Below are 25,934 nucleotides of genomic sequence, written 5' to 3' on the forward strand. Positions count from 1 at the left end.
GTAGATAGAACCCAACCACCAATAATATGGTAACACAGCATCAGATTCAACCTAGAGATTTGTACAGCCAGTCAGACAGGGCACTGTAAGGTCTGAAGGGACACTGTACAGCCCAATAAACTTGCAGCCAGATGAGGTGAGCACATTGACCATTGACCACTTTGGCAATTCTGTCTTGTTATCACAGCATAACATGAGAATCTGTCACACTTCAACCAACGTAGTGTAGGCTGATTATTCTGTGCATTCCTATAAATTATTGTATACATTCTATTCCTGGATACATTCTGTACATTTATTTCCCCCTGGTTCTTTTAATCTTGACACAGGACAGAGATGTGAAGAGAGAACCCATCCCCCCTCCATCCTGTGTACTTACTCCCAGTCTTTCCTGCGGGCCTGTGGTGTGCTCTGCATCTTGTGCGACTCGTGGGCCCTGATCACATCCCTCTGATCCACGATGCCACCTCGTCTCCTCTGCATACTACAGGGGCTCACAGACCCTGAGCCTGTGTCCGACCCTGCCTCTTCCACCCTGTAAGCGACGTCGAAGCTGGCCGCCCGCGGGGGTAGATCCAGGGTCTCCAGGCCGGAGTGGGGAACCTGCAAGGAGCAGGAGCGGGACTCCTGGACAAGGCCCCCTTGACGGGTGGTGCCTGGGCTGGGGGTCCGGCGCCACGGCTCGGGCTCAGGGAGAGAGAGGGAGGAGCGAGTGCCGTGCATACCCCTACTGGATGTGCTGCCTTTGGGCACGGAAGCCATACCCACTGGGGCACAGTGGTCGGGCATCAGAGATAGAGATTTGTCTGAGCTGGTGAGCATCTCTGGATAGGAGGGCTGCTGGGATCAACATAGTGCTAGGGAAAGATAAATAGAGAGAGAGAATTGATTCAATCTGAAATCGCTAATGGTGAAACAGCCACTTCCATTTGTGATTACAACAGCATATAATTTATTGCAAACAACAAACACAATTTTTCCCCTTCTAACATCAATGCACACGCCATAGAAGAGCACAATATGTACTGTTGCTCAGCTCAGCAACAAAAACAATAACAATGGTGGTGGGGCAGTCAGTGGCACTGTTTCTCCCTACTGCGGATTCCATCTAACCTTTTACTGCAGTGGTCTAAATCAGGATCACAGAGTATTTCTTGGTAGTCTTAAACAAATGTACTTTGAAACAAAAGTCTACACCTCACACACATGGTTATGGGCTTAAAACAAAGAAGACACCTGTACCATGTCAGATATGGAGTTTTAATGTATTACATTTTGAGTTTGCATCCCAACATTATACTTTATATACATCACAGAAGACTAAAATATAACAAAACCGTTTAACATAGAAACACCAGATTTTCTGCATGATTTTTTATTTTTAATATTTATTAATTATGAAATTATGAAACATATTAATGACATTCCACCCATGAGGCCACTAGATGGTAATTTTGTAATTTGACTGCAGCTACCGATGAGTTGCAAATATGTATGCTGATAATATTTTTCTGTGCCAAGTCCTAGAAAAGAGATTTGTTTTCTGTAACTCAATCGGATAACCTGAAGCTAATAACAAGCTGAAAAATCCACTGTTCAGTCTTATCTTGTGCAGACTACAGTCTTTGAAAACAGATATGTTTGTCTCAGGCAGTAAGTCCACCTGCCTCAAGGTTCTCTCTTTTAACCTTTAACCTTCCGTCTTATGTAGGCACATACCAGAGTCACCTTTATCTGACCGTAGGTCCGTTCCTTTTAGTGATGATGATGTTGCCAAATAAAAGGGGTTAAACGTCTGGTCCTTGTGAAGGCGTACGGCTCTATTGATATTTCACTGCTGAGTAATTGGGTGTACCTTGCCATTTCACACAAATGGATGAAAAGAAAAGCAAAGTGACCTCCCCTGATGCAGTGCCATTTTCTTTTAGCTTTCACAGCTGTTTGCGTGAAGTGAACCACTAATAACTCATATGTACCAAACGAACCAAGCACTTACAGGGGGAAATAGGGAGAATGATAGATGGAAAACCAAGCTTTCTCTTTAGACTTTTGTTTCTTGGAAACACAATACAATCTCCAAAATGGGGATGCTGAAAACTGAATGCCTTAGTTACAAAGTACCAATAGGACAACATTTATTTATATTGAGTAAAATAATGACCTGATCCTCTCTACCCTCACCTTTCCTGTTTGCAATTTGATTACATGAACAAATCTACCCAATGCACTATATTAAAATGCCCTGAATATGACCACATAATTGGACGATAACGTAAATGCCAGGGGTTCATCACACCACTGTCAAACCCATTGCTCCAATGGACCCGACATGAGAACCCTGGCTGCTTTCCTCACTCTGTTGATCTATGGGGCTATTAAAGTACTGTATTTTAGCAATGGCAGAACAGAACAGCGGTTAGCTGCGACACTATCTGAGACAGAGAAGAGACAAGGCCGTTTCCACTGAGCAGAAGCTGAAAGGAGCATTCTGGAGTGTGGGAGAGCTGAGACACAGAGACAGGAGAGAGAGTGAGTCACTCATCAGCAGCTCTTCAGACCTGTACAGCCACAGGAGACATGACTGCAGAGCTGCATCTGTCCTAACCTAGGCTACAGTAGAGGGACAGCCAGCAACAGGCAGAACACTGAGAAAGACCAATGTATTGTATTCTATTGTGCTTTGTGTGTTGCCATAACTGAAACTGGACCTTGGCCTCATAGTACATAGCATCATATAAGCAACACACTTGAACCAACATGATGTAAATCATATCAGTCTGGACGTTAATTACGTTGAAGATATAGATGAGCTCGCCATTAGTATTACTTTTAATTCTGCCATATGAAATGTGTCATAGTAGTCAACAATACATCAATGACATCCAATAACAAAACAACTTATTAGGACCGCATAGGCCATGAGTATCTCCCTTCGCAAAAACTGTAAGGGCATGGGGTAGCTAGAATAGAATAGAGGGTTTCCTTCAGCTAGCTAACTGTTATTTCCTTGTTTCGTTTTTGTTTGTACTGTTATTACATTTGTAGCTGCGAATGAATAAAACACAGCCTAACGCATAATAAAATCCTTGATATATAATATAATATCAGAACGTTCACATGCTTTTCAATCTTCATTATAAAGTTAACCACTCCATTGAGATTCTGTGTCCTTTTTCGTTTGCAAATATGTCCATGGTTGTTATCTTGCGCAACACTTAATGCGTACTGGAATTGTTTGCAACAAGATCTGCCAAGTTATACTCCCTTTCGACTAATTTGTGCGTGTGAAACATGGGTCGCCGGCGAATCGATGAAATAAAAGATAATAAAAACCGAGCTTCCAACAGGTACATGTGGAATAATAGGATGTTTTCATGAAGACAGCATATTAACGACAACAAACAATTAAGCGCATTACAGTATAATCAGAGCACCAAATAAACGACTAGAAACATGTTACTATGGGCTCTAGGGAATACTGTAATGGATCGTTGGGGAAAACACCAATTAACTCATCTGTAAAATATTCATCTGTAAAAACAACATTTACCTTGAAGTGACGTCCCTTTCTTCATACTATCAGTTACCAGGGCACCTGCCATCAAAATGACACGAAATTCGTCTTATTCTCCTCTTATTCCTCAAATTGTCTGAGATTATGATTAAAAACGAATTCGCGTGAATTCCTTGAGTGATGATGATTAGTGCTGTGCAGCTAAATCCAGGAGAGAGGCTGGGAGCCAAGGAGTCTAGCTGAGATTAATGTAGGCTACACAGGCTGCCTGGAGAAGGAAGGGAGGGAAAGGGGTTGGTTATGCATGGAAATCATCCCAATAATCATTACTCTGTGCAGGGAATCAGTCAGTGTTAGATCAAGTACAGTATGCCCATGTTCTATAGAAACTAGTATGTTGCTAACATGTATTAATTGATCATCTTAATTCATGTTTATTGTGAACCATGTACCATTGAAAATGCCTGATGTCACACCTGATTTAATTTATTTGGTAAAGCCTTTTTTTTTTTTAAGCTTCATGCAATGAATGGTTTAGACATCCTTCTGGATTGGAAGTTAACCCATCAATTATAACTTGAGTCAAAACTGCTGTAGGCCTAAGGTACTGAATATGAACATTACACTATAAATATCAATGCAATTGTTGAAAGGGCCAAAGGCTATTTGAAACTATGGTGAAGTAAAACTACAGTATATCATACATTTTACACTAGTTGGAGGCCTAGTCTTACATTTATAGAACAAATTACTCAATGTCAGTCAGAGATGGAGATGGACTGCTCAATTTGTTTCACCTTCAGCTTTATCAACTTTTATTTTGAAACAAAAGAGTCGCAAGGAAAGTAACACTGAATATTTGATTTTAAGTTATAGTTATATGAAAAAGTAAAAAATAAGTTTAATACACGTGAATTAACACACATCACACATTTGACCACATTGACTGCTCTCGAAGAATGTTAATATGGATTACTTCATCCTCAGTGTTCCTTATTACATGTACCATGCTCTGTATTATTACATCATCAAGGTAGCATTCTGTTTTAGAGTATCACTAGCAGTTTGTCTCAAACTTTGAACAGAGTGGTCGCTTTGACTGGCTGGTGAAACAAGTGGATCTATTTCAGAATGGAGACCCCTCGCATGGTAAATGTGCTGATTAATTAATTACACTCTATTGTCCCCATTGGCTTATATATTCAATAGACATGATCTGACATGTTTCATGGTGGGAACCACACATGTGGAGATAATCCGCTCACCTACTCTGCGTCTCATAAAGACACCGCAGTTGGAACCAAAAATCTAAAATTTGGACTCATCAGACCAAAAGACAGATTTCACCAGTCTAATTCACCAGTTTCTTAGCACAAGCAAGTCTCTTCTTATTATTGGTGTCCTTTAGTAGTGGTTTCTTTGCAGCAATTCAACAATGAAGGCCTGATTCACCCAGACTCCTCTGAATCGTTGATGTTGAGATGTCTGTTACTTGAACTATGTGAAGCATTTATTTGGGCTGCAATTTCTGAGGCTGGTAACTCTAATTAACTTATCCTCTGCAGCAGAGGTAACTCTGGGTCTTCTTTTCCTGTTGTGGTCCTCATGAGAGCCAGTTTCATCATAGCGCTTGTTGGTTTTTGCGACTGCACTTGAAGAAACTTTCAAAGTTCTTGAAATGTTCCAGATTTACTGACCTTCATGTCTTAAAGCAATGATGGACTGTCGTTTCCCTTTGCTTATTTGAGCTGTTCTTGCCATGATATTGACTTGGTCTTTTACCAAATAGGGCTATCTTCTGTATACCACCCTTACCTTGTCACTACACAACTGACTGGCTCAAACGCATTAAGAAGGAAAGAAATTCCACAAATTAATAAGGCACAACTGTTAATTGAAATGCATTCCAGGTGACTACCTCTTGAAGCTGGTTGAGAGAATGCTAAGAGTGTGCAAAGCTGTCATCAATTATTTTTTTATTTAACTAGGCAAGTCAGTTAAGAACAAATTCTTATTTACAATGACGGCCTACCCTGGCCAACATTGGGCTAATTGTGCACCACCCTATTGGACTCCCAATCATGGCCGGATGTGATCGGCCATGATTGGGAGCCTGGATTTGAACCAGGGATCTTATACTGAGATGCTGTGCTTTAGACCACTGATCCACTTGGGACTTGCCCCTGTTAACTGACCATCCAATGTTACTCCTAGGAGTTCAGCTGCTTTGAACCAAATGCAATGATTTTGGATGTATGTAAGACCCATTTATTGTCAATTACCCATTCTGACACGGACTATAACTCAGCGTGGATTCGAACCAGGGACTGTAGTGATGCCTCTTGCACTGAGATGCAGTGCCTTAGTGTCACGGTCGTCGTAAGGAGTGGACCAAAATGCAGCGGGTAAAGTGCTCATCTTCTTATTTATTAAAGAGAAAAACACTTAAACAAAACAAACGGCGAAAACAGTCCAATAAGGTGCACAGACTATACTGGAAACAACCACCCACAAAACACAAGTGAAACAAACCCCAACTAAATATGGCCTCCAATTAGAGGCAACGACAACCAGCTGTCTCTAATTAGAGGTCCTACCAAAACCCCAACATAGAAATACAAAAACTAGATAAACACATAGAAATAGAAAATGTAGGTACAACATTAACCAAAAAACCCGAACCACACAAAACAAACACCCCTGCCACGCCCTGATCAAACTACAATAACAAATAACCCCTTTTACTGGTCAGGACGTGACACTTAGACCGCTGCACCACTCAAAAGCCCAAAGGGCAAAGGGTGGTTACTTTGAACAATGTCAAATATTAAATATATTTTGATTTGTTTAACACTATTTTGTTTACTACATGATTCCATATGTGTTATTTCATAGTTTTGATGTCTTCAATATTATTATACATTGTAAAAAAAATTAAAAATAAAGAAAATCCATGGAATGAGTAGGTGTGTCCCAACTTTTGACTGCTACTGTATACCAATGCAAATCCATATACATGTGGTTACGTTTATGCTACCTATGTTTTAAAAGGGACAGGCAGCTATTTGAGATTAAGCATTTAATTTAAGTTTTAGGGTACTTTAGCAACACTGCTATGATTTTATGTGTACTTTGTAACACCATTATGGTATTATGTACTTAGTAACACCACTTTTATTTTGTATGTACTGTACTTAGTAGCATAACCATGGTTGTGTATAAGTAACTAACTACATGTACTGTAATGTATGGTCCCCATAGGAGGAGGTTCAGTTATTGGGAAGAAGGAGCCGTAAGGTGGCCAACAAGGTTTCAAAGTAACTCCGTTTTGATGTCCTTATATCTAGTTAATACTGTACTCCTACTACACACTTTGTCATCAGATATGGATTTATGTAATCGCACAGGTTCATCTGTGGGGGAAATAATTGATATGTCTCATCTGCTAGGTACCTGACCAAGCGTGAGCATGTGCTCTGGCAGCGTTGCTGCCAGGCAGAGAAGCTGCTAGAATGGAAACGCCAGCTGGATGCCGTGGAGGAAGCCGTGCTCTGCCTGGAGAAGGAGGTTCTGGCCGTGTGGATCGTCCAAGCCTCCCAGGAGGAACAAGAACACTCCAAGGCCTCCGATGGCAATTTGGTCCAGTCCAGCCCTGACACTGAAGAGAAGGAGGAGAAGGTGTCCTCAGATGAGGAGAAAGAGGAAGAGGTAAGGGAGTAACTTTTGTTATTTATTTTTTAGTATACATGTAGTACATTTTCATTGGCCATAGGTAATGTTCTACTGTGGGTCACTGAATGAGTCTTTCACCCTTACGCTGAGGCTGACTATGAGGAGGACTTTGAGTCTTCTGGGGAGAATGAGATTGAGGAGAGCAACTCGAGCTCCAGTTCCAGACACAGCTCCAGCAGTGGCCGAGGCAGCAGCACCAGCAGCACCGGCAGGTGCTCACCCTACCCTCCTGAGCAGAGCAACAGCCAGGTGAGTTACCCCATCGTATCATTTGATGTTTTTGGAGGCTTTTGTACTGTCCATGTCTTGAGAAGTTCCTTTTTGAAGTCTCCAGTACATTCTCATAGTATAACTATTCTCTGTTCCACACTCTGTCCAGACAAAGGCCAGCCGTACCACCGTCGCCAAAGCCATCGGTCCAGACAAAGAGGTGAAAAATACCAAACCTCACGATGAGCTCGATGAGCTGCTGGATGAGCTCGGGGATGAGTGGTTCAACAATGATTTGGGCCACAGTGGGGCAAAGAGGAAGCAACTCTGTAAGCTTCAGCAGCCCCATGCCAAGGCAGGTGGAAACCAGCAGCCCCATGCCAAGGCAGGTGGAAACCAGCAGCCCCATGCCAAGGCACGTGGAAACCAGCAGCCCCATGCCAAGGCACGTGGAAACCAGCAGCCCCATGCCAAGGCACGTGGAAACCAGCAGCCCCAGGCTAAAGCAGGTGACAAAGAACCTCCCAAAGAACCAGCCAAGCTTAAGCCACAAAAGGCTAAGATCCCTATGGTGGTGCCCCACACAGTGCCTGCAGTGACCAGGCTGGTGCACCTGGCCACTGGACACATTTGGACCCAAAGCAAGCTGGCCCAGGGGCCACACATCTTGGCTGACGAGGACAAGCCAGGCATCCCTCTGGGGATATATGCAGAGGGAGATGATCTGGAGACCCGTAGCAAGCGTAGCTACAGGATGGTAAGCCTTGGTGTAAAAGCATAGATTCACACTATTCATATATTGATTCACACAATCAGCTAATTCACCCAATTAGTGTGAATTAGTTAACATGGTGGAATAGTAGGGAACGAAACCGTCCTGACCTTCTTTTTTACAGGATTTATCGAAGTGGTGGCTCATTGTTTGTGTAGTTTTGAGTGACCCTCCTACAGTATGTCTCTAATTTTCCTAAAGGCTGTTTTTGACCTCAGCTGGGAGATCCTGAAGGACATCTTCCCAGAAGAAAAAGTTAAGAGGCTGCCATGGGAGAAGCCTGAGGTCAGACACTGCACCTACAAGTGTAAACTCAGCTTTGATAATATGGCAGAGGTTCAGGTGAGACAAAAGCAGGATTTGTGGAGTTATGTCTTGCGCTGTGTGTGTGAGATTGTGTGTGTGTGAGTGTGCGGTCGTGTATGCATTATTGTGTATTAATACTGTTTGTGTCTGTCACAGGCATTCATTACACATGAGGTTTTAAAGGCCTATGGCCTCAAGAAGGTAGAGGTGGACCTGACCAAGAAGTTTGGCCATACCTTCGCAACAAGCCTCAAGTGGAAGAAGCTGGACAGGGTGGACCACATTCTGGTAAACCTTTTACAAGTGTCTTGTCATTGTCCATAATTCACACACACACACACACACACACACACACACACACACACACACACACACACACACACACACACACACACACACACACACACACACACACACACACACACACACACACACACACACACACACACGCACACACTAATGTATCCTGTTGGTCTCTTTCAGCATCAGGAGCTGCCTGGAGAACAACTCCAGATGCAGAATTGGCAGCACGAGGAGTTGGCCATCAAGATGAGGATGGTTGACAGCCTCTTTGAATACCTGCTGGAGGACACTGTTGATGTCCTCAACAAGATCCACGAGAGGAAAGCCTCAAATATATGAATACATATAGTTACAGAACCGATTAGACAAACCTACTGTTTCACTGTACTCGTTAAGTCTAGGGGTCCTAGGCTTGTCTACTGTTCTGTAACCTGACTAGCAGTGGTGTGTATTCATGGATGCCAAGGTAAGCCATGCTATTTGACCAACCCCCAAAAGATATTTGAAAAAAAAACTATTCTGTTTCGTCTCTCTCTCATCTCATTGCAATATCATGGGCATTAATATGGAGTTGGTCCCTCCTGTGCTGATATAACAGCCTCCACTTTTCTGGGAAGGCTTTACACTAGATGTTGGAACATTGCTGCAGGACTTTCCATATGTGTTATTTCATAGTTTTGATGTCGTCACTATTATTCTACAATGTAGAAAATAGTAAAACATTTTTTTAAAGAATTGAATAAGTAGGTGTGTCCAAACTTTTGACTGGTACTGTAGGTCTAGTGTGATTGAAGCAAAAATAATAGCTAGTGTTAGCCAACTTTTGGCCAGCTCTCCCTCTAACAGTACATCAACTGGCAAAAGCTAGCCATGTTCATTTACTTCTGAAACAGGACAAAACAAAGGACACAAAACATTTCCATACAAACAACATTTCCATACAGCTGTTAGATAGTAATAATATCCACCTCATATTGCTATCTGACAGACAACGAGAGGCTAGAGCCAAACTGGCTGTGGTAGCTACTAGCTAGCGTAGCTTATTCATTCACCTCAGCCGAGAGGGGATGAAACAATAACTATCGTTACATGTCAATTACAGTACCAACTCAGCACTACAAATAAACACTAGTTAGGTTTTCTGCTTTCACTAGTTAGGATTTCTGCAGTTTCTGCTCTGCTTGCTTTTACAACTTGGTGAAAGAGCGCAACACATACACACTGAACTATGCTCAATTCTTCTGTGCTGATCCAGCCAGCCTTCCAGAAGCTTTGCCTTCACACAGCCTGTCAGCCCGCTCTGTGGTGTCTGCGCGGGCCTAAATCCAGCCGGCTGAACACCTCAAACAGCCTACCCGACCACTCGGAGGCGTCCATATGGTCCTAAAGCACACCTTAGCAGCAATAATAAAACTGGTGGGGACAAAAATGCAATTTCAGAATGTGTGGGACCCCCCCGTCCCAAGTGAAAGTTACGCCCAATGAACAAAACGTCAAATAGTACATGCAAAACACCAATCTCAACGTCAACAGTGAAGAGGCGACTCCGGGATGCTGGCCTTCTAGGCAGAGCCCCTCTGTCCAGTGTCTGTGTTCTTTTGCCCATCTTAATCTTTTATTTTTATTGGTCAGTCTGAGATATGGCTTTTTCTTTGCAACTCTGCCTAGAAGGTCAGCATCCTGGAGTCACCTCTTCACTGTTGACATTGAGACTGGTGTTTTGCGGGTACTATTTAATGAAGCTGCCAGTTGAGAACTTGTGAGGTGTCTGTTTCTCAAACTTGACACTCTAATGTACTTGTCCTCTTGCTCAGTTGTGCACCGGGGCCTCCCACTTATTGCTTCTTTAATCAGAACAACAGTTTTCAGCTGTGCTAACCTAATTGCAAAAGGGTTTTTGAATGATCAATTAGCCTTTTAAAATGTTAAACTTGGATTAGCCAACACAACGTGCCATTTGAACACAGGAGTGATGGTTGCTGATAATGGGCCTCTGTACGCCTATGTACAGTCGTGGCCAAAAGTTTTGAGAATGACACAAATATACATTTTCACAAAGTCTACTGCCTCAGTTTGTATGATGGCAATTTGCATATACTCCAGAATGTTATGAAGAGTGATCAGATGAATAGCAATTAATTGCAAAGTCCCTCTTTGCCATGCAAATGAACTAAATCCCCCAAAAACATTTCCACTGCATTTCAGCCCTGCCACAAAAGGACCAGCTGACATCATGTCAGTGATTCTCTCGTTAACACAGGTGTGAGTGTTGACGAGGACAAGGCTGGAGATCACTCTGTCATGCTGATTGAGTTCGAATAACAGACTGGAAGCTTCAAAAGGAGGGTGGTGCTTGGAATCATTGTTCTTCCTCTGTCAGCCATGGTTACCTGCAAGGAAACACGTGCCGCCATCATTGCTTTGCACAAAAAGGGCTTCACAGGCAAGGATATTGCTGCCAGTAAGATTGCACGTAAATCAGCCATTTATCGGATCATCAAGAACTTCAGGATTGGCAGCAGACAGGTGTGAGTGCATCTGCACGCACAGTGAGGCGAAGACTTTTGGAGGATGGCCTGGTGTCAAGAAGGGCAGCAAAGAAGCCACTTCTCTCAAGGAAAAACATAAAGGACAGACTGATATTCTGCAAAAGGTACAGGGATTGGACTGCTGAGGACTGGGGTAAAGTCATTTTCTCTGATGAATCCCCTTTCCGATTGTTTGGGGCATACGGAAAAATGCTTGTCCGGAGAAAACAAGGTGAGTGCTACCATCAGTCCTGTGTCATGCCAACAGTAAAGCATCCTGAGACCATTCATGTGTGGGGTTGCTTCTCAGCCAAGGGAGTGGGCTCACTCACAATTTTGCCTAAGAACACAGCCATGAATAAAGAATGGTACCAACACATCCCCCGAGAGCAACTTCTCCCAACCATCCAGGAACAGTTTGCTGATGAACAATGACTTTTCCAGCATGATGGAGTACCTTGCCATAAGGCAAAAGTGATAACTTTTTTTTAACTAAGCTCGGGGAACAAAACATCGATATTCTAGGTCCATGGCCAGGAAACTCCCCAGACCTTAATCCCATTGAGAACTTGTGGTCAATCCTCAAGAGGCGGGTGGACAAACAAAACCCCACAAATTCTGATGAACTCCAAGCATTGATTATGCAAGAATGGGCTGCCATCAGTCAGGATGTGGCCCAGAAGTTAATTGACAGCATGCCAGGGCAGATTGCAGAGGTCTTTAAAAAGAAGGGTCAACACTGCAAATATTGACTCGTTGCATCAACTTCATGTAATTGTCAATAAAAGCCTTTGACACTTATGAAATGCTTGTAATTTTTCTTTAGTATTCCATAGTAACGTCTGACAAAAATATCGAAAGACACTGAAGCAGCAAACTTTGTGAAAATTAATATTTGTGTCATTGTAACGGCTGTCTTCTGTAAAAATGGACCAAGGCGCAGCAGGTATGTGAATACTCATCTTTAATTAAAATAAAGGAGTAGAGCATCCACTTAACAATTCAAACAATATATAAGACAGGACCAGTTTTGCAGGCACACAACACGCAGTGCAAAAACAACTACCCACAAAACCAAGTGACAAACATACTCCTACATATATGACTCCCAATCAGGAACAACGATCCCCAGCTGTTCCTGATCAGGAGTCACAAGACCAACACAGAACAATCACACACACAAGACTGCCACGTCCTGACCCCAAAACTACAACAACAGCTCCATCTGCTGGTCAGGACGTGACAGTACCCCCCCCTCAAGGTGCAGACCCCGGAATGCACCTAACAACGAAAAAACACCAACAAACAAAATCCCCAACAAAACCCATAAACAATAACCCCTAAACAATAAGGGAGGGAAGGGAGGGTGGCTGCCGTCAACGACGGCACTGTGCTACACCCTCCCTCCCCAACCCACCTATCCTGGAGGTGGCTCCGGTGCAGGACGTGGACCCTGCTCCACCCTCGGCGTCGCCCACTTCGGTGGAGCCGATAGCTGCGCCAGGCAGAGGGACCCCTCGAGCCGGGCCGGAGGACAGGAGGGCCCCTCGGGCTGGGCCGGGGGACAGGAGGGCCCCTCGGGCTGGGCCGGGGGACAGGAGGGCCCCTCGGGCTGGGCCGGAGAGCAGGAGGGCCCCTCGGGCTGGGCCGGAGAGCAGGAGGGCCCCTCGGGCTGGGCCGGAAGGCATGCGGGCCACTCGGGCTGGGCCGGAAGGCATGCGGGCCACTCGGGCTGGGCCGGAAGGCATGCGGGCCACTCGGGCTGGGCCGGAAGGCATGCGGGCCACTCGGGCTGGGCCGGAAGGCATGCGGGCCACTCGGGCTGGGCCGGAAGGCATGCGGGCCACTCGGGCTGGACCGGAGGGCAGGAGGACCACTCGGGCTGATCCTGACAGGCCGGGCACCCTGGCAGATCAGGGCAGGCGGGCACCTCTGGCAGAACCGGGCAGTCCGGCCACTCTGGCAGAACAGGGCAGTCCGGCCACTCTGGCAGAACAGGGCAGTCCGGCCACTCTGGCAGAACAGGGCAGTCCGGCCACTCTGGCAGAACAGGGCAGTCCGGCCACTCTGGCAGAACAGGGCAGTCCGGCCACTCCGGCAGAACAGGGCAGTCCGGCCACTCCGGCAGAACAGGGCAGTCCGGCCACTCCGGCAGTTCAGGGCAGTCCGGCCACTCCGGCAGTTCAGGGCAGTCCGGCCACTCCGGCAGTTCAGGGCAGTCCGGCCACTCCGGCAGTTCAGGGCAGTCCGGCCACTCCGGCAGTTCAGCGCAGTCCGGCCACTCCGGCAGTTCAGCGCAGTCCGGCCACTCCGGCAGTTCAGCGCGAGTACGGCCACTCCGGCAGTTCAGCGCAGTCCGGCCACTCCGGCAGTTCAGCGCAGTCCGGCCACTCCGGCAGTTCAGCGCAGTCCGGCCACTCCGGCAGTTCAGCGCAGTCCGGCCACTCCGGCGACTGCTGACTGGCGGGCAGCTCCGACGACTGTTGACAGGCGGGCAGCTCCGACGACTGTTGACTGGCGGGCAGCGCCGACGACTGTTGACTGGCGGGCAGCTCCGACGACTGTTGACTGGCGGGCAGCTCCGACGACTGTTGACTGGCGGGCAGCTCCGACGACTGTTGACTGGCGGGCAGCTCCGACGACTGTTGACTGGCGGGCAGCTCCGACGACTGTTGACTGGCGGGCAACTCTGGTGACTGTTGACTGGCGGGCAGCTCTGGTGACTGTTGACTGGCGGGCAGCTCTGGTGACTGTTGACTGGCGGGCAGCTCTGATGACGACTGTTGACTCCTGATGCGTGGGGCAGGTATTGGACGTACCAGCCTGGAGACACGCACCTCCATGCTAGTGTGTCTAGCGGGAAACACCGGACCGAAAGGGCGCACTGGCGGTCTTGAGTGCAGGGTTGGCATCACCCCTTCCGGCTCGATGCTCCCCTTGCCCTGGCACCTGCGGGGCGCTGGTACTGGGCGAAGTGGGCTGTGCGTCCGTATAGGCGAGATGGTGCGCACCTCAGCGTAACATGACGCCCTCCACCTCGTACGCACCTCCCTGTAGTCACGGATAGCTGGCTTACGGCTCTTCCCTGGCCTGGCCAAACTACCCGTGTGCCCCCCCAAAAAAATCTTGGGGCTGCCTCTCGGGTTCCCTTAGCTCCCTTAACTTGTCCGCCCAGAATTTTCTTTCGTCCTGCCAGGTCCATTCTTCCATTTTCTTCTCCTGTGGCTTCCTCCTCTTCTACTGCTTGGTCCTTTGGTGGTGGGTAGTTCTGTAACGGCTGTCTTCTGTAAAAATGGACCAAGGCGCAGCAGGTATGTGAATACTCATCTTTAATTAAAATAAAGGAGTAGAGCATCCACTTAACAATTCAAACAATATATAAGACAGGACCAGTTTTGCAGGCACACAACACGCAGTGCAAAAACAACTACCCACAAAACCAAGTGACAAACATACTCCTACATATATGACTCCCAATCAGGAACAACGATCCCCAGCTGTTCCTGATCAGGAGTCACAAGACCAACACAGAACAATCACACACACAAGACTGCCACGTCCTGACCCCAAAACTACAACAACAGCTCCATCTGCTGGTCAGGACGTGACAGTACCCCCCCCTCAAGGTGCAGACCCCGGAATGCACCTAACAACGAAAAAACACCAACAAACAAAATCCCCAACAAAACCCATAAACAATAACCCCTAAACAATAAGGGAGGGAAGGGAGGGTGGCTGCCGTCAACGACGGCACTGTGCTACACCCTCCCTCCCCAACCCACCTATCCTGGAGGTGGCTCCGGTGCAGGACGTGGACCCTGCTCCACCCTTGGCGTCGCCCACTTCGGTGGAGCCGATAGCTGCGCCAGGCAGACGGACCCCTCGAGCCGGGCCGGAGGACAGGAGGGCCCCTCGGGCTGGGCCGGGGACAGGAGGGCCCCTCGGGCTGGGCCGGGGGACAGGAGGGCCCCTCGGGCTGGGCCGGAGAGCAGGAGGGCCCCTCGGGCTGGGCCGGAGAGCAGGAGGGCCCCTCGGGCTGGGCCGGAAGGCATGCGGGCCACTCGGGCTGGGCCGGAAGGCATGCGGGCCACTCGGGCTGGGCCGGAAGGCATGCGGGCCACTCGGGCTGGGCCGGAAGGCATGCGGGCCACTCGGGCTGGGCCGGAAGGCATGCGGGCCACTCGGGCTGGACCGGAGGGCAGGAGGACCACTCGGGCTGATCCTGACAGGCCGGGCACCCTGGCAGATCAGGGCAGGCGGGCACCTCTGGCAGAACCGGGCAGTCCGGCCACTCTGGCAGAACAGGGCAGTCCGGCCACTCTGGCAGAACAGGGCAGTCCGGCCACTCTGGCAGAACAGGGCAGTCCGGCCACTCTGGCAGAACAGGGCAGTCCGGCCACTCTGGCAGAACAGGGCAGTCCGGCCACTCCGGCAGAACAGGGCAGTCCGGCCACTCCGGCAGAACAGGGCAGTCCGGCCACTCCGGCAGTTCAGGGCAGTCCGGCCACTCCGGCAGTTCAGGGCAGTCCGGCCACTCCGGCAGTTCAGGGCAGTCCGGCCACTCCGGCAGTTCAGGGCAGTCCGGCCACTCCGGCAGTTCAGCGCAGTCCGGCCACTCCGGCAGTTCAGCGCAGTCCGGCCACTCCGGCAGTTCAGCGCAGTACGGCCACTCCGGCAGTTCAGCGCAGTCCGGCCACTCCGGCAGTTCAGCGCAGTCCGGCCACTCCGGCAGTTCAGCGCAGTCCGGCCACTCCGGCAGTTCAGCGCAGTCCGGCCACTCCGGCGACTGCTGACTGGCGGGCAGCTCCGACGACTGTTGACAGGCGGGCAGCTCCGACGACTGTTGACTGGCGGGCAGCGCCGACGACTGTTGACTGGCGGGCAGCTCCGACGACTGTTGACTGGCGGGCAGCTCCGACGACTGTTGACTGGCGGGCAGCTCCGACGACTGTTGACTGGCGGGCAGCTCCGACGACTGTTGACTGGCGGGCAGCTCCGACGACTGTTGACTGGCGGGCAACTCTGGTGACTGTTGACTGGCGGGCAGCTCTGGTGACTGTTGACTGGCGGGCAGCTCTGGTGACTGTTGACTGGCGGGCAGCTCTGATGACGACTGTTGACTCCTGATGCGTGGGGCAGGTATTGGACGTACCAGCCTGGAGACACGCACCTCCATGCTAGTGTGTCTAGCGGGAAACACCGGACCGAAAGGGCGCACTGGCGGTCTTGAGTGCAGGGTTGGCATCACCCCTTCCGGCTCGATGCTCCCCTTGCCCTGGCACCTGCGGGGCGCTGGTACTGGGCGAAGTGGGCTGTGCGTCCGTATAGGCGAGATGGTGCGCACCTCAGCGTAACATGACGCCCTCCACCTCGTACGCACCTCCCTGTAGTCACGGATAGCTGGCTTACGGCTCTTCCCTGGCCTGGCCAAACTACCCGTGTGCCCCCCCCCAAAAAAATCTTGGGGCTGCCTCTCGGGTTCCCTTAGCTCCCTTAACTTGTCCGCCCAGAATTTTCTTTCGTCCTGCCAGGTCCATTCTTCCATTTTCTTCTCCTGTGGCTTCCTCCTCTTCTACTGCTTGGTCCTTTGGTGGTGGGTAGTTCTGTAACGGCTGTCTTCTGTAAAAATGGACCAAGGCGCAGCAGGTATGTGAATACTCATCTTTAATTAAAATAAAGGAGTAGAGCATCCACTTAACAATTCAAACAATATATAAGACAGGACCAGTTTTGCAGGCACACAACACGCAGTGCAAAAACAACTACCCACAAAACCAAGTGACAAACATACTCCTACATATATGACTCCCAATCAGGAACAACGATCCCCAGCTGTTCCTGATCAGGAGTCACAAGACCAACACAGAACAATCACACACACAAGACTGCCACGTCCTGACCCCAAAACTACAACAACAGCTCCATCTGCTGGTCAGGACGTGACAGTCATTCTCAAAAATCTTGGCCACGACTATAGATATTCCATAAAAAAATCATCCGTTTCCAGCTACAATAGTCATTTACAACATTAACAATGTCTACACTGTATTTCTGATCAATTTGATGTTATTTTAATGGACAAAAAATGTGCTTTTCTTTCAAAAACAAGGACATTTCTAGGTGACTCCAAACTTTTGAATGGTAGTGTGCGACTGAGGCTCAGTAATCGAGGAAGACACTGATTTCACCAAAGAGGCACCAATCTCATCATGACCTGCTGCTGATTTCTTTAAATTACCATTTAACTCCATCACCTCTATTACATCAGGAGGATCAAACTGAAGCAGAGAAGGGAAATGTCCCTTAATGTAATCCAAGTGATGACAGAGAGGAACCCACATTCACATAAAAGTTATTAAATTCACATGAAATAACATCAGGATCACTACAGGTGTAATATCCAACAATACGTTGAGATGGGATAGTTGTAGATGCTTTTTTTTATTCATTAGCTGATTGATGATTTTCCAAGTTTACTTTATATTATTTAAAGATTCTTGTAATTACTTTTTTGTAATTTGCAGAATTCAGGGGAGAGGGATTTGTGAGAAAATATTATGAAATATTTTTTTGGGGGGGGGATTTTGAGTGACCGGTTGTAAACCAAGGTTTCCAGAACCCTTCTGCTTCTCTCTTATGTGGTTAACTAAGAGAAAGCAGTGGTGAAACACATCATTGAAAGATGTGAGAAAATACTGGTAAGCAGACCTGATTATACATGTTTTTAATCTTCATTATTAATCAAATCCAAGGTTGATGCAAGGATATCAAAGAAACTACAATGTCAGAATCAGATGGCCAATAGATGCATCCAATCACCACTTTTTGACTACCAAAAAATGAAAATGAAAAGAGATTCAATATCAGTGGACCTCGCACAGATGTACGTGTGAGGTCCACTTTTACAAATAATTGAAAATGTCTATGAACAAAAATGGACACTCCTCCTCCCACTCTTGATGTCCTACAGCGGTGAACAGCATTATAAGGAGACATGTCATAAAGCATGTCTCTTCAGTCAACCATGTTTCTGAAAGGGCAACAATGGTGAATAACTAGTCCTGAACATCTCTAAAACTAAGAGCATTATCTTTGGTACAAATCATTCCCTGTTCTAGACCACAGCTGAATCTGATAATGAATAATGTGGATGGTGAGCAAGTTGAGGAAACTAAATTGCTCTGTGCTGGTGTTTCCTTGGATTGTAAACTGTCATGGTCAAAACAAATTGATTCAATGGTCATAAAGATAGGGAGAGGTCTATTCTTGATAAAGAAATGCTCTGCTTTTTTGACACCACACTCCACAAAGCAAACCCTACAGGCTCTAGTTTTATCTTAATTATTGCACAGTCATATGGTCAGGTGCTGCAAATAAGGACCTAGAAGAGCTGCAGCTGTCCCAGAACAGAGCAGCACATCTTGCTCTTCACTGTAATCAGAGAGCTAATATCAATACTATGCATGCTAGTCTCTCTTGGCTAAAGGTAGAGGAGAGACCGACTGCATCACTTCTTTTTATAAGAAACATTAATGTGTTGAAAATTCCTAATTGTTTGCAAAGTCAACTTACACACAGATGTGACACAGTCACAATACTGCCACCAGTCTTTTCACAATCCCCAAATACAGAACACATTCAAGAAAATGTCAATATTATATAGAGCCATTATTGCATAGAACTCCCTTACATCTCAGATTGCTCAAGTGAACAGCATACCTGGTTTAAGAAAACAGATAAAGCAACACCTCATGGCACAATGCCTCTCCCCTATATGACCTAGATATTGGTGTGTATGTACTGATATGTAGGCTATGTGTGACATTTTAAATGTATGTAGTTCTGTCCTTGAACTGTTCTTGTCTATTAATGTTCTGTATGTTCTGTTATGTCATGTTTCATGTTTTGTATGGACCCCAGGAAGAGTAGCTGCTGCTTTCACAGCTAATGGAGATCCTAATAAAATACCAAACACCTCTTGGTTGGCCAGCACAAACAGATTATTGTTGTTCAGTTCGGGGTGATGAACATAAATATATACAAAAAGGAAACTGGAAACAGTCAAGCCCAAACTGAGGATTCAAACCAAAAATGAAAGGCCTCATGGCCACCAAGAAAACTTGCAGCCTCAAGGCTTTGCAAGTGGCAGACTGACTGATGATAACCTTAATTGGCAGCACCTATGCATAATCAGGCCTTGCCAGCCCCTGGACCTGGCTGCTGATGGCCCTGGGGGATGGAGTGTGGGTGTGGTCTAGTGCGGCTGACTTCTGGGTTAAGCGAGCGTTGTGTTAAGTAGGCGGCTAGGCGGGTCATGTTTTGGAGGACGCATGTCTCAACCTTCGCCTCTCCCGGCCCATTGACGAGTTGCCAAGATGAGACAAGGTTGTAACTAGCAGGTGGGTAAGTCTTTTAAAATAAAAAATGAAATAATAAAACAAATTATATTTGTCTCTATTCTGCAACATTTTGGATTTGAGATCAAATGTTTCATATGAGGCGACAGATCAGAATGTCACCTTTTATTTGAGGGTATTTTTTTATACTTATCTGTTTCTCTTTTTATAAATGAAAGCACTTTATCTATCTAGTACCCCCATTTGAAGGTTTCATAAGTATTTTGACAAATTCACTTATATGTGTGTTAATGTGGTCAAACATTTAGTATTTGGTACCATATTCCTAGCACGCAATGACTACATCAAGTTTGTGGCTCTACAAACATGTTGGATGCATTTGCAGTTTGTTTTGGTTATGTTTCAGATTATGTTGTGCCCAATAGAAATGAATGGTAAATAATGTATTGTTGTCATTTTGGAGTCACTTTTATTGTAAATAAGAATAGAATATATTTCTTCTACATTAATCTTCTACACTTCTACACATTAATGTGGATGCTACAATGATTACGGATAATCATGAATGAACTGTGAATAATGATGCGTGATAAAGTTACAGAGGCATAAAGATCATACCACCAAGACATGGTAACCTCTCACCATTACAATAACAGGGGAGGTTAGCATTTTTTTTTGGGGGGGGGGTATGATACAATGCATTTGGAAAGTATTCAGACCCCTTGACTTTTTCCACAATTTGTTACGTTTCAGCCTTATTCTAAAATTGATTAAATTAGTTTTTTCCCTCATTAATCTACACACAATACCCAATAATGGCAAAGCAAAAAAACAGTTCATTTTTTATTTTTGCTAATTCATGAAGAATAAAAAACAGAAATACCTTATTTACGTAAGTATTCAGACCTTTTGCTATGACACTCGAAATTGAGCTTAGGTGCATCCTGTTTCCATTGATCATCCATGTTCCTGCAACTTGATTGGAGTCCACCTGTGGTACATTCAATTGATTGGACATGATTTGGAAAGGCTCGAGTCCAGGCTCTGTCGCAGCCGGCCGCGACCGGGAGACCCATGGGGCGGTGCACAATTGGCCCAGCGTCATCCTGGTTAGGGGAGGGTTTGGCGGGCAGGGATGTCCTTGTCCCATCGCGCACTAGAGACTGTGGTGGGCTGACACGGTTGCCAGAGGTATGGTGTTTCCTCCGACACATTAGTGCGGTTGGCTTTCGGGTTAAGTGGGCATTGTGTCAAGAAGCAGTGCGGCTTGGTTGGGTTGTGTTTCGGGGGACGCACGGCTCTCGACCTTTGCCTCTCCCGAGTCCGTGCGGGAGTTGCAGCGATGAGACAAGACCGTTACTACCAATTGGATACACGAAATTAGGGAGAAAAAGGGGTAAAAAATAAATGATTTGGAAAGGCACACACCTGTCTATTTAAGGTCTCACAGTTGACAGTACATGTCAGAGCAAAAACCAAGCCATGAGGTCGAAGGAATTGTCCGTAGAGCTCCGAGACAGGATTGTGTCGAGGCACAGATCTGGGAAAGGGTACCAAAACATTTCTGCAGCATTGAAGGCCCCCAAGAACACAGTGGCCTCCATCATTCTTAAACGGAAGAAGTTTGGAACCACCAAGACTCTTCCTAGAGCTGGCCGCCTGGCCAAACTGAGCGATCGGGGAGGAGGGCCTTGATCAGGGAGGTGACCAAGAACCCGATGGTCACTCTGTCAGAGCTCCAGAGTTCATCTGTGGAGATGGGAGAACCTTCCAGAAGAACAACCATCTCTGCAGCACTCCACCAATCAGCCCTTTAAGGTAGAGTGGCCAGACAGTAGCCACTCCTCACTAAAAGGCACATGACAGCCCACTTGGAGCTTGCCAAAAGGGACCTAAAGGGCTCTCAGACAATGAAACAAGATTCTCTGGTCTGATAAAACCAAGATTGAACTCTTTGGCCTGAATGCCAAGCATCACATATGGAGGAAACTTTGCATCATACCCTACGGTGAAGCATGGGGGTGGCAGCATCAGTGGCAGGGACTTAGAGACTAGTCAGGATCGAGGGAAAGATGAACAGAGCAAAGTAGAGAGAGAACCTTGATGAAAAACCTGCTCCAGAGCGGCTAGGACCTCAGACTGGGGAGAAGGTTCACCTTCCAACAGGACAATGACCCTAAGCACACAGCCAAGACAATGCAGGAGTGGCTTCAGAACAAGTCTCTGAAAGTCCTTGAGTGGCCCAGCCAGAGCCTTGACTTGAACCATATCAAATATCTCTGGAGAGGCCTGAACATAGCTGTGCAGCAACACTCCCTATCCAACCTGACAGAGCTGGAGAGAAGAATGGGAGAAACTCCCCAAATACAGGTGTGCCAAGCTCCCCAAATAATTCAAAGTTGAAAACCTATATTGAAAACATAAAAACATAAAAATGACTAGCTAGCAGCAGGAGTTTGCGGTCAAAATGTAGATGGCCAACACTGTTGGTGTCCTTTACCAGATAAAGTGAGGAATGCCAACCAGCAGATGCACATATTTTTGCTGCTTGTGTTTGTTTGTGTATACTCTGAGTCTGAAGGTTATCACAAAGTAGTCTTTCAGCATTACTTTCTGTAGTTTTCCACCTTTATAGTGTTTACAATTATACTGGGGCGGCAGGTAGCTTAGCGGTTAGAATGTTGGGCCAGCAACTGAAGGTTGCTAGTTCTAATCCCTGAGCTGACAAGGTGAAAAATCTGCTAGCCAGCTAGTTAAGCATACAAAAAACTATCTACCCTAATTGTTCCATGGTCTCCATTAATAATGGCCAACACTAACTGTGACCCCACTCTCTGAGGTGTCTCAGGGAGAGTTGGGATATGCATAAAACACATTTCCAATTCACATGTGTGAAATAGGACAAATAAGTATAAGCACCCTCCAAATTATTATTATTTAAACTTTCAATCTGGATCTTCCGAACTGTTTCGTACTTCATACTTCCGGGTCCTGTCCTCTAATATTTTGAATAGGCTTGACGAATATATACTGCTCAAAAAAATAAAGGGAACACTTAAACAACACATCCTAAATCTGAATGAAAGAAATAATGTTATTAAATACTTTTTCCTTTACATAGTTGAATGTGCTGACAACAAAATCACACAAAAATAATCAATGGAAATCCAATTTATCAACCCATGGAGGTCTGGATTTGGAGTCACACTCAAAATTAAAGTGGAAAACCACACTACAGACTGATCCAACTTTGATGTAATGTCCTTAAAACAAGTCAAAATGAGGCTCAGTAGTGTGTGTGGCCTCCACGTGCCTGTATGACCTCCCTACAACGCCTGGGCATGCTCCTGATGAGGTGGCGGATGGTCTCCTGAGGGATCTCCTCCCAGACCTGGACTAAAGCATCCGCCAACTCCTGGACAGTCTGTGGTGCAACGTGGCGTTGGTGGATGAAGCGAGACATGATGTCCCAGATGTGCTCAATTGGATTCAGGTCTGGGGAACGGGCGGGCCAGTCCATAGCATCAATGCCTTCCTCTTGCAGGAACTGCTGACACACTCCAGCCACATGAGGTCTAGCATTGTCTTGCATTAGGAGGAATCCAGGGCCAACCGCACCAGCATATGGTCTCACAAGGGGTCTGAGGATCTCATCTCAGTACCTAATGGCAGTCAGGCTACCTCTGGCGAGCACATGGAGGGCTGTGCGGCCCCCCAAAGAAATGCCACCCCACACCATGACTGACCCACCGCCAAACCGGTCATGCTGGAGGATGTTGCAGGCAGCAGAACGTTCTCCACGGCGTCTCCAGACTCTGTCACGTCTGTCACGTGTTCAGTGTGAACCTGCTTTCATCTGTGAAGAGCACAGGGTGCCAGTGGCGAATTTGCCAATCTTGGTGTTCTCTGGCAAATGCCAAACGTCCTGCACGGTGTTGGGCTGTCAGCACAACCCCCACCTGTGGACGTCGGGCCCTCATACCACCCTCATGGAGTCTGTTTCTGACCGTTTGAGCAGACACATGCACATTTGTGGCCTGCTGGAGATCATTTTGCAGGGCTCTGGCAGTGCTTATCCTGCTCCTCCTTGCACAAAGGCGGAGGTAGCGGTCCTGCTGCTGGGTTGTTGCTCTCCTACGGCCTCCTCCACGTCTCCTGATGTACTGGCCTGTCTCCTGGTAGCGCCTCCATGCTCTGGGCACTACGCTGACAGACACAGCAAACATTCTTGCCACAGCTCGCATTGATGTGCCATCCTGGATGAGCTGCACTACCTGAGCCACTTGTGTGGGTTGTAGACTCCGTCTCATGCTACCACTAGAGTGAAAGCACCGCCAGCATTCAAAAGTGACCAAAACATCAACCAGGAAGCATAGGAACTGAGAAGTGGTCTGTGGTCCCCACCTGCAGAACCACTCCTTTATTGGGGGTGTCTTGCTAATTGCCTATAATTTCCATCTGTTGTCTATTCCATTTGCACAACAGCATGTGAAATTTATTGTCAATCAGTGTTGCTTCCTAAGTGGACAGTTTGATTTCACAGAAGTGTGATTGACTTGGAGTTACATTGTGTTGTTTAAGTGTTCCCTTTATTTTTTTGAGCAGTGTATTATCAAAATCGTGTGAAATATATATATATATATATATATATATATATATATATATATATATATATATATATATATATATGAAATAATGTGAAACAAACAATGTGAAACAAACAAGAAATAAGACTAAAAAACATACCCCCAAAGTCAATACTTTGTAGAGCCACCTTTTGCAGTAATTACAGCTGCAAGTCACTTGGGGTATGTCTCTATAAACTTGGCACATCTAGCCACTGGGATTATTGCCCATTCTTCAAGGCAAAACTGCTCCAGCTCCTTCAAGTTGGATGAATTCTGCTGGTGTACAGCAATCTCTTAAGTCATACCACAGGTTCTCAATTGGATTGAGGTCTGGGCTTTGACTGGGCCATTCCAAGACATTTAAATGTTTCCCAGTAAACCACTCGAGTGTTGCTTTAGCAGTATGCTTAGAGTCATTGTCCTGCTGGAAGGTGAACCTCCGTCCCAGTCTCAAATCTCTGGAAGACTGAAACAGGTTTCCCTCAAGAATTTCCCTGTATTTAGCACCATCCATCATTCCTTAAATTCTGACAAGTTTCCCAGTCCCTGCCGAAAAATATCCCCACAGCATGATGCTGCCACCACCATGCTTCACTGTGGGGATGATGTTCTCGGGTGATGAGAGGAGCTGGGTTTGTTCCAGACATAGCGTTTTCCTTGGTGGTCAAAAAGCTACATTTTAGTCTCATCTGATCAGAGTACATTCTTCCATATGTTTGGGGAGTCTCCCACATGCCTTTTGGCGAACACCAAACGTGTTTGCTTATTTTTTTCTTTAAGCAATGGCTTTTTTCTGGCCCCTCTACCGTAAAGCCCAGCTCTGTGGAGTGTATGGCTTAAAGTGGTCCTATGGACAGATACTTCAATCTCTGCTGTGGAGCTTTGCAGCTCCTTCAGGGTTATCTTTGGACTCTTTGTTGCCTCTCTGATTAATGCCCTCCTTGCCTGGTCCATGAGTTTTGGTGGGCTGCCCTCTCTTGGCAGGTTTGTTGTGGTGCCATATTCTTTCCATTTTTTAATAATTGATTTAATGGTGCTCCGTGGGATGTTCAAAGTTTCCTATATTTTTTATAACCCAACCCTGATCTGTACGTCTCCACAACTTTGTCCCTGACCTGTTTGGAGAACTCCTTGGTCTTCATGGTGCCGCTTGCTTGATGGTGCCCCTTGCTTAGTGGTGTTGCAGACTCAGACTCAGGCCTTTCAGAACAGGTGTATATATACTGAAATCATGTGACAGATCATGTGACAATTAGACTTTATTTGACTAATTATGTGACTTTTGAAGGTAATTGGTTGCACCAGATCTTATTTAGGGGCTTCATAGCAAAGGGGTGAATACGTATGCACACACCACTTTTCCGTTTTTTTTTAAAGAATTTTTTTAAACAAGTAATTTTTTCCATTTCACTTCACCAATTTGGACTATTTCGTGTATGTTCATTACATGAAATCCAAATAAAAATCTATTTAAATTACAGGTTGGACTGCAACAAGGCACTGTATACTGGAAGTTCTATGTAAAGTGAGGGTTTGTTGACTGGATGTATTTGCAGTACCTGCAACAAGCTTCAGAGACTGTTG

The 25,934-nt window shown here is 46.4% G+C and overlaps 2 protein-coding genes across 4 annotated transcripts in view; one reads left to right on the forward strand and one right to left on the reverse strand.

Moving 5' to 3' along the window:
• Nucleotides 1-3,783, reverse strand: part of LOC106569134 (voltage-dependent R-type calcium channel subunit alpha-1E) — a 73,683-nt gene extending 69,900 nt beyond the window's left edge. For all 3 annotated transcript variants that reach the window (XM_014140141.2, XM_014140142.2, XM_014140140.2), the window contains exons 1-2: nt 3,551-3,783; nt 380-857 (exon numbers count right to left, since the gene is read on the reverse strand). In XM_014140141.2, the coding sequence (XP_013995616.1) occupies nt 380-822 (443 nt within the window). In that variant the 5' untranslated portion in view covers nt 823-857; nt 3,551-3,783. The remainder of the gene's footprint in view (nt 1-379; nt 858-3,550) is intronic.
• An 800-nt stretch (nt 3,784-4,583) lies between these two features.
• On the forward strand, nt 4,584-9,350 carry LOC106569263 (centrosome-associated protein 350). Its single transcript, XM_045693768.1, has 8 exons — nt 4,584-4,663; nt 6,776-6,831; nt 6,964-7,222; nt 7,337-7,495; nt 7,626-8,213; nt 8,430-8,570; nt 8,691-8,822; nt 9,018-9,350. Exons 1-8 carry the CDS (start codon nt 4,646-4,648, stop codon nt 9,174-9,176), a joined length of 1,512 nt encoding a protein of 503 aa, XP_045549724.1. The 5' UTR covers nt 4,584-4,645; the 3' UTR covers nt 9,177-9,350.
• The last annotated feature ends 16,584 nt before the right edge of the window (nt 9,351-25,934 follow it).

The sequence above is a fragment of the Salmo salar genome, chromosome ssa14 (genome assembly GCF_905237065.1).
Source record: "Salmo salar chromosome ssa14, Ssal_v3.1, whole genome shotgun sequence".
NCBI classification, from domain to species: Eukaryota; Metazoa; Chordata; class Actinopteri; order Salmoniformes; family Salmonidae; genus Salmo; species Salmo salar.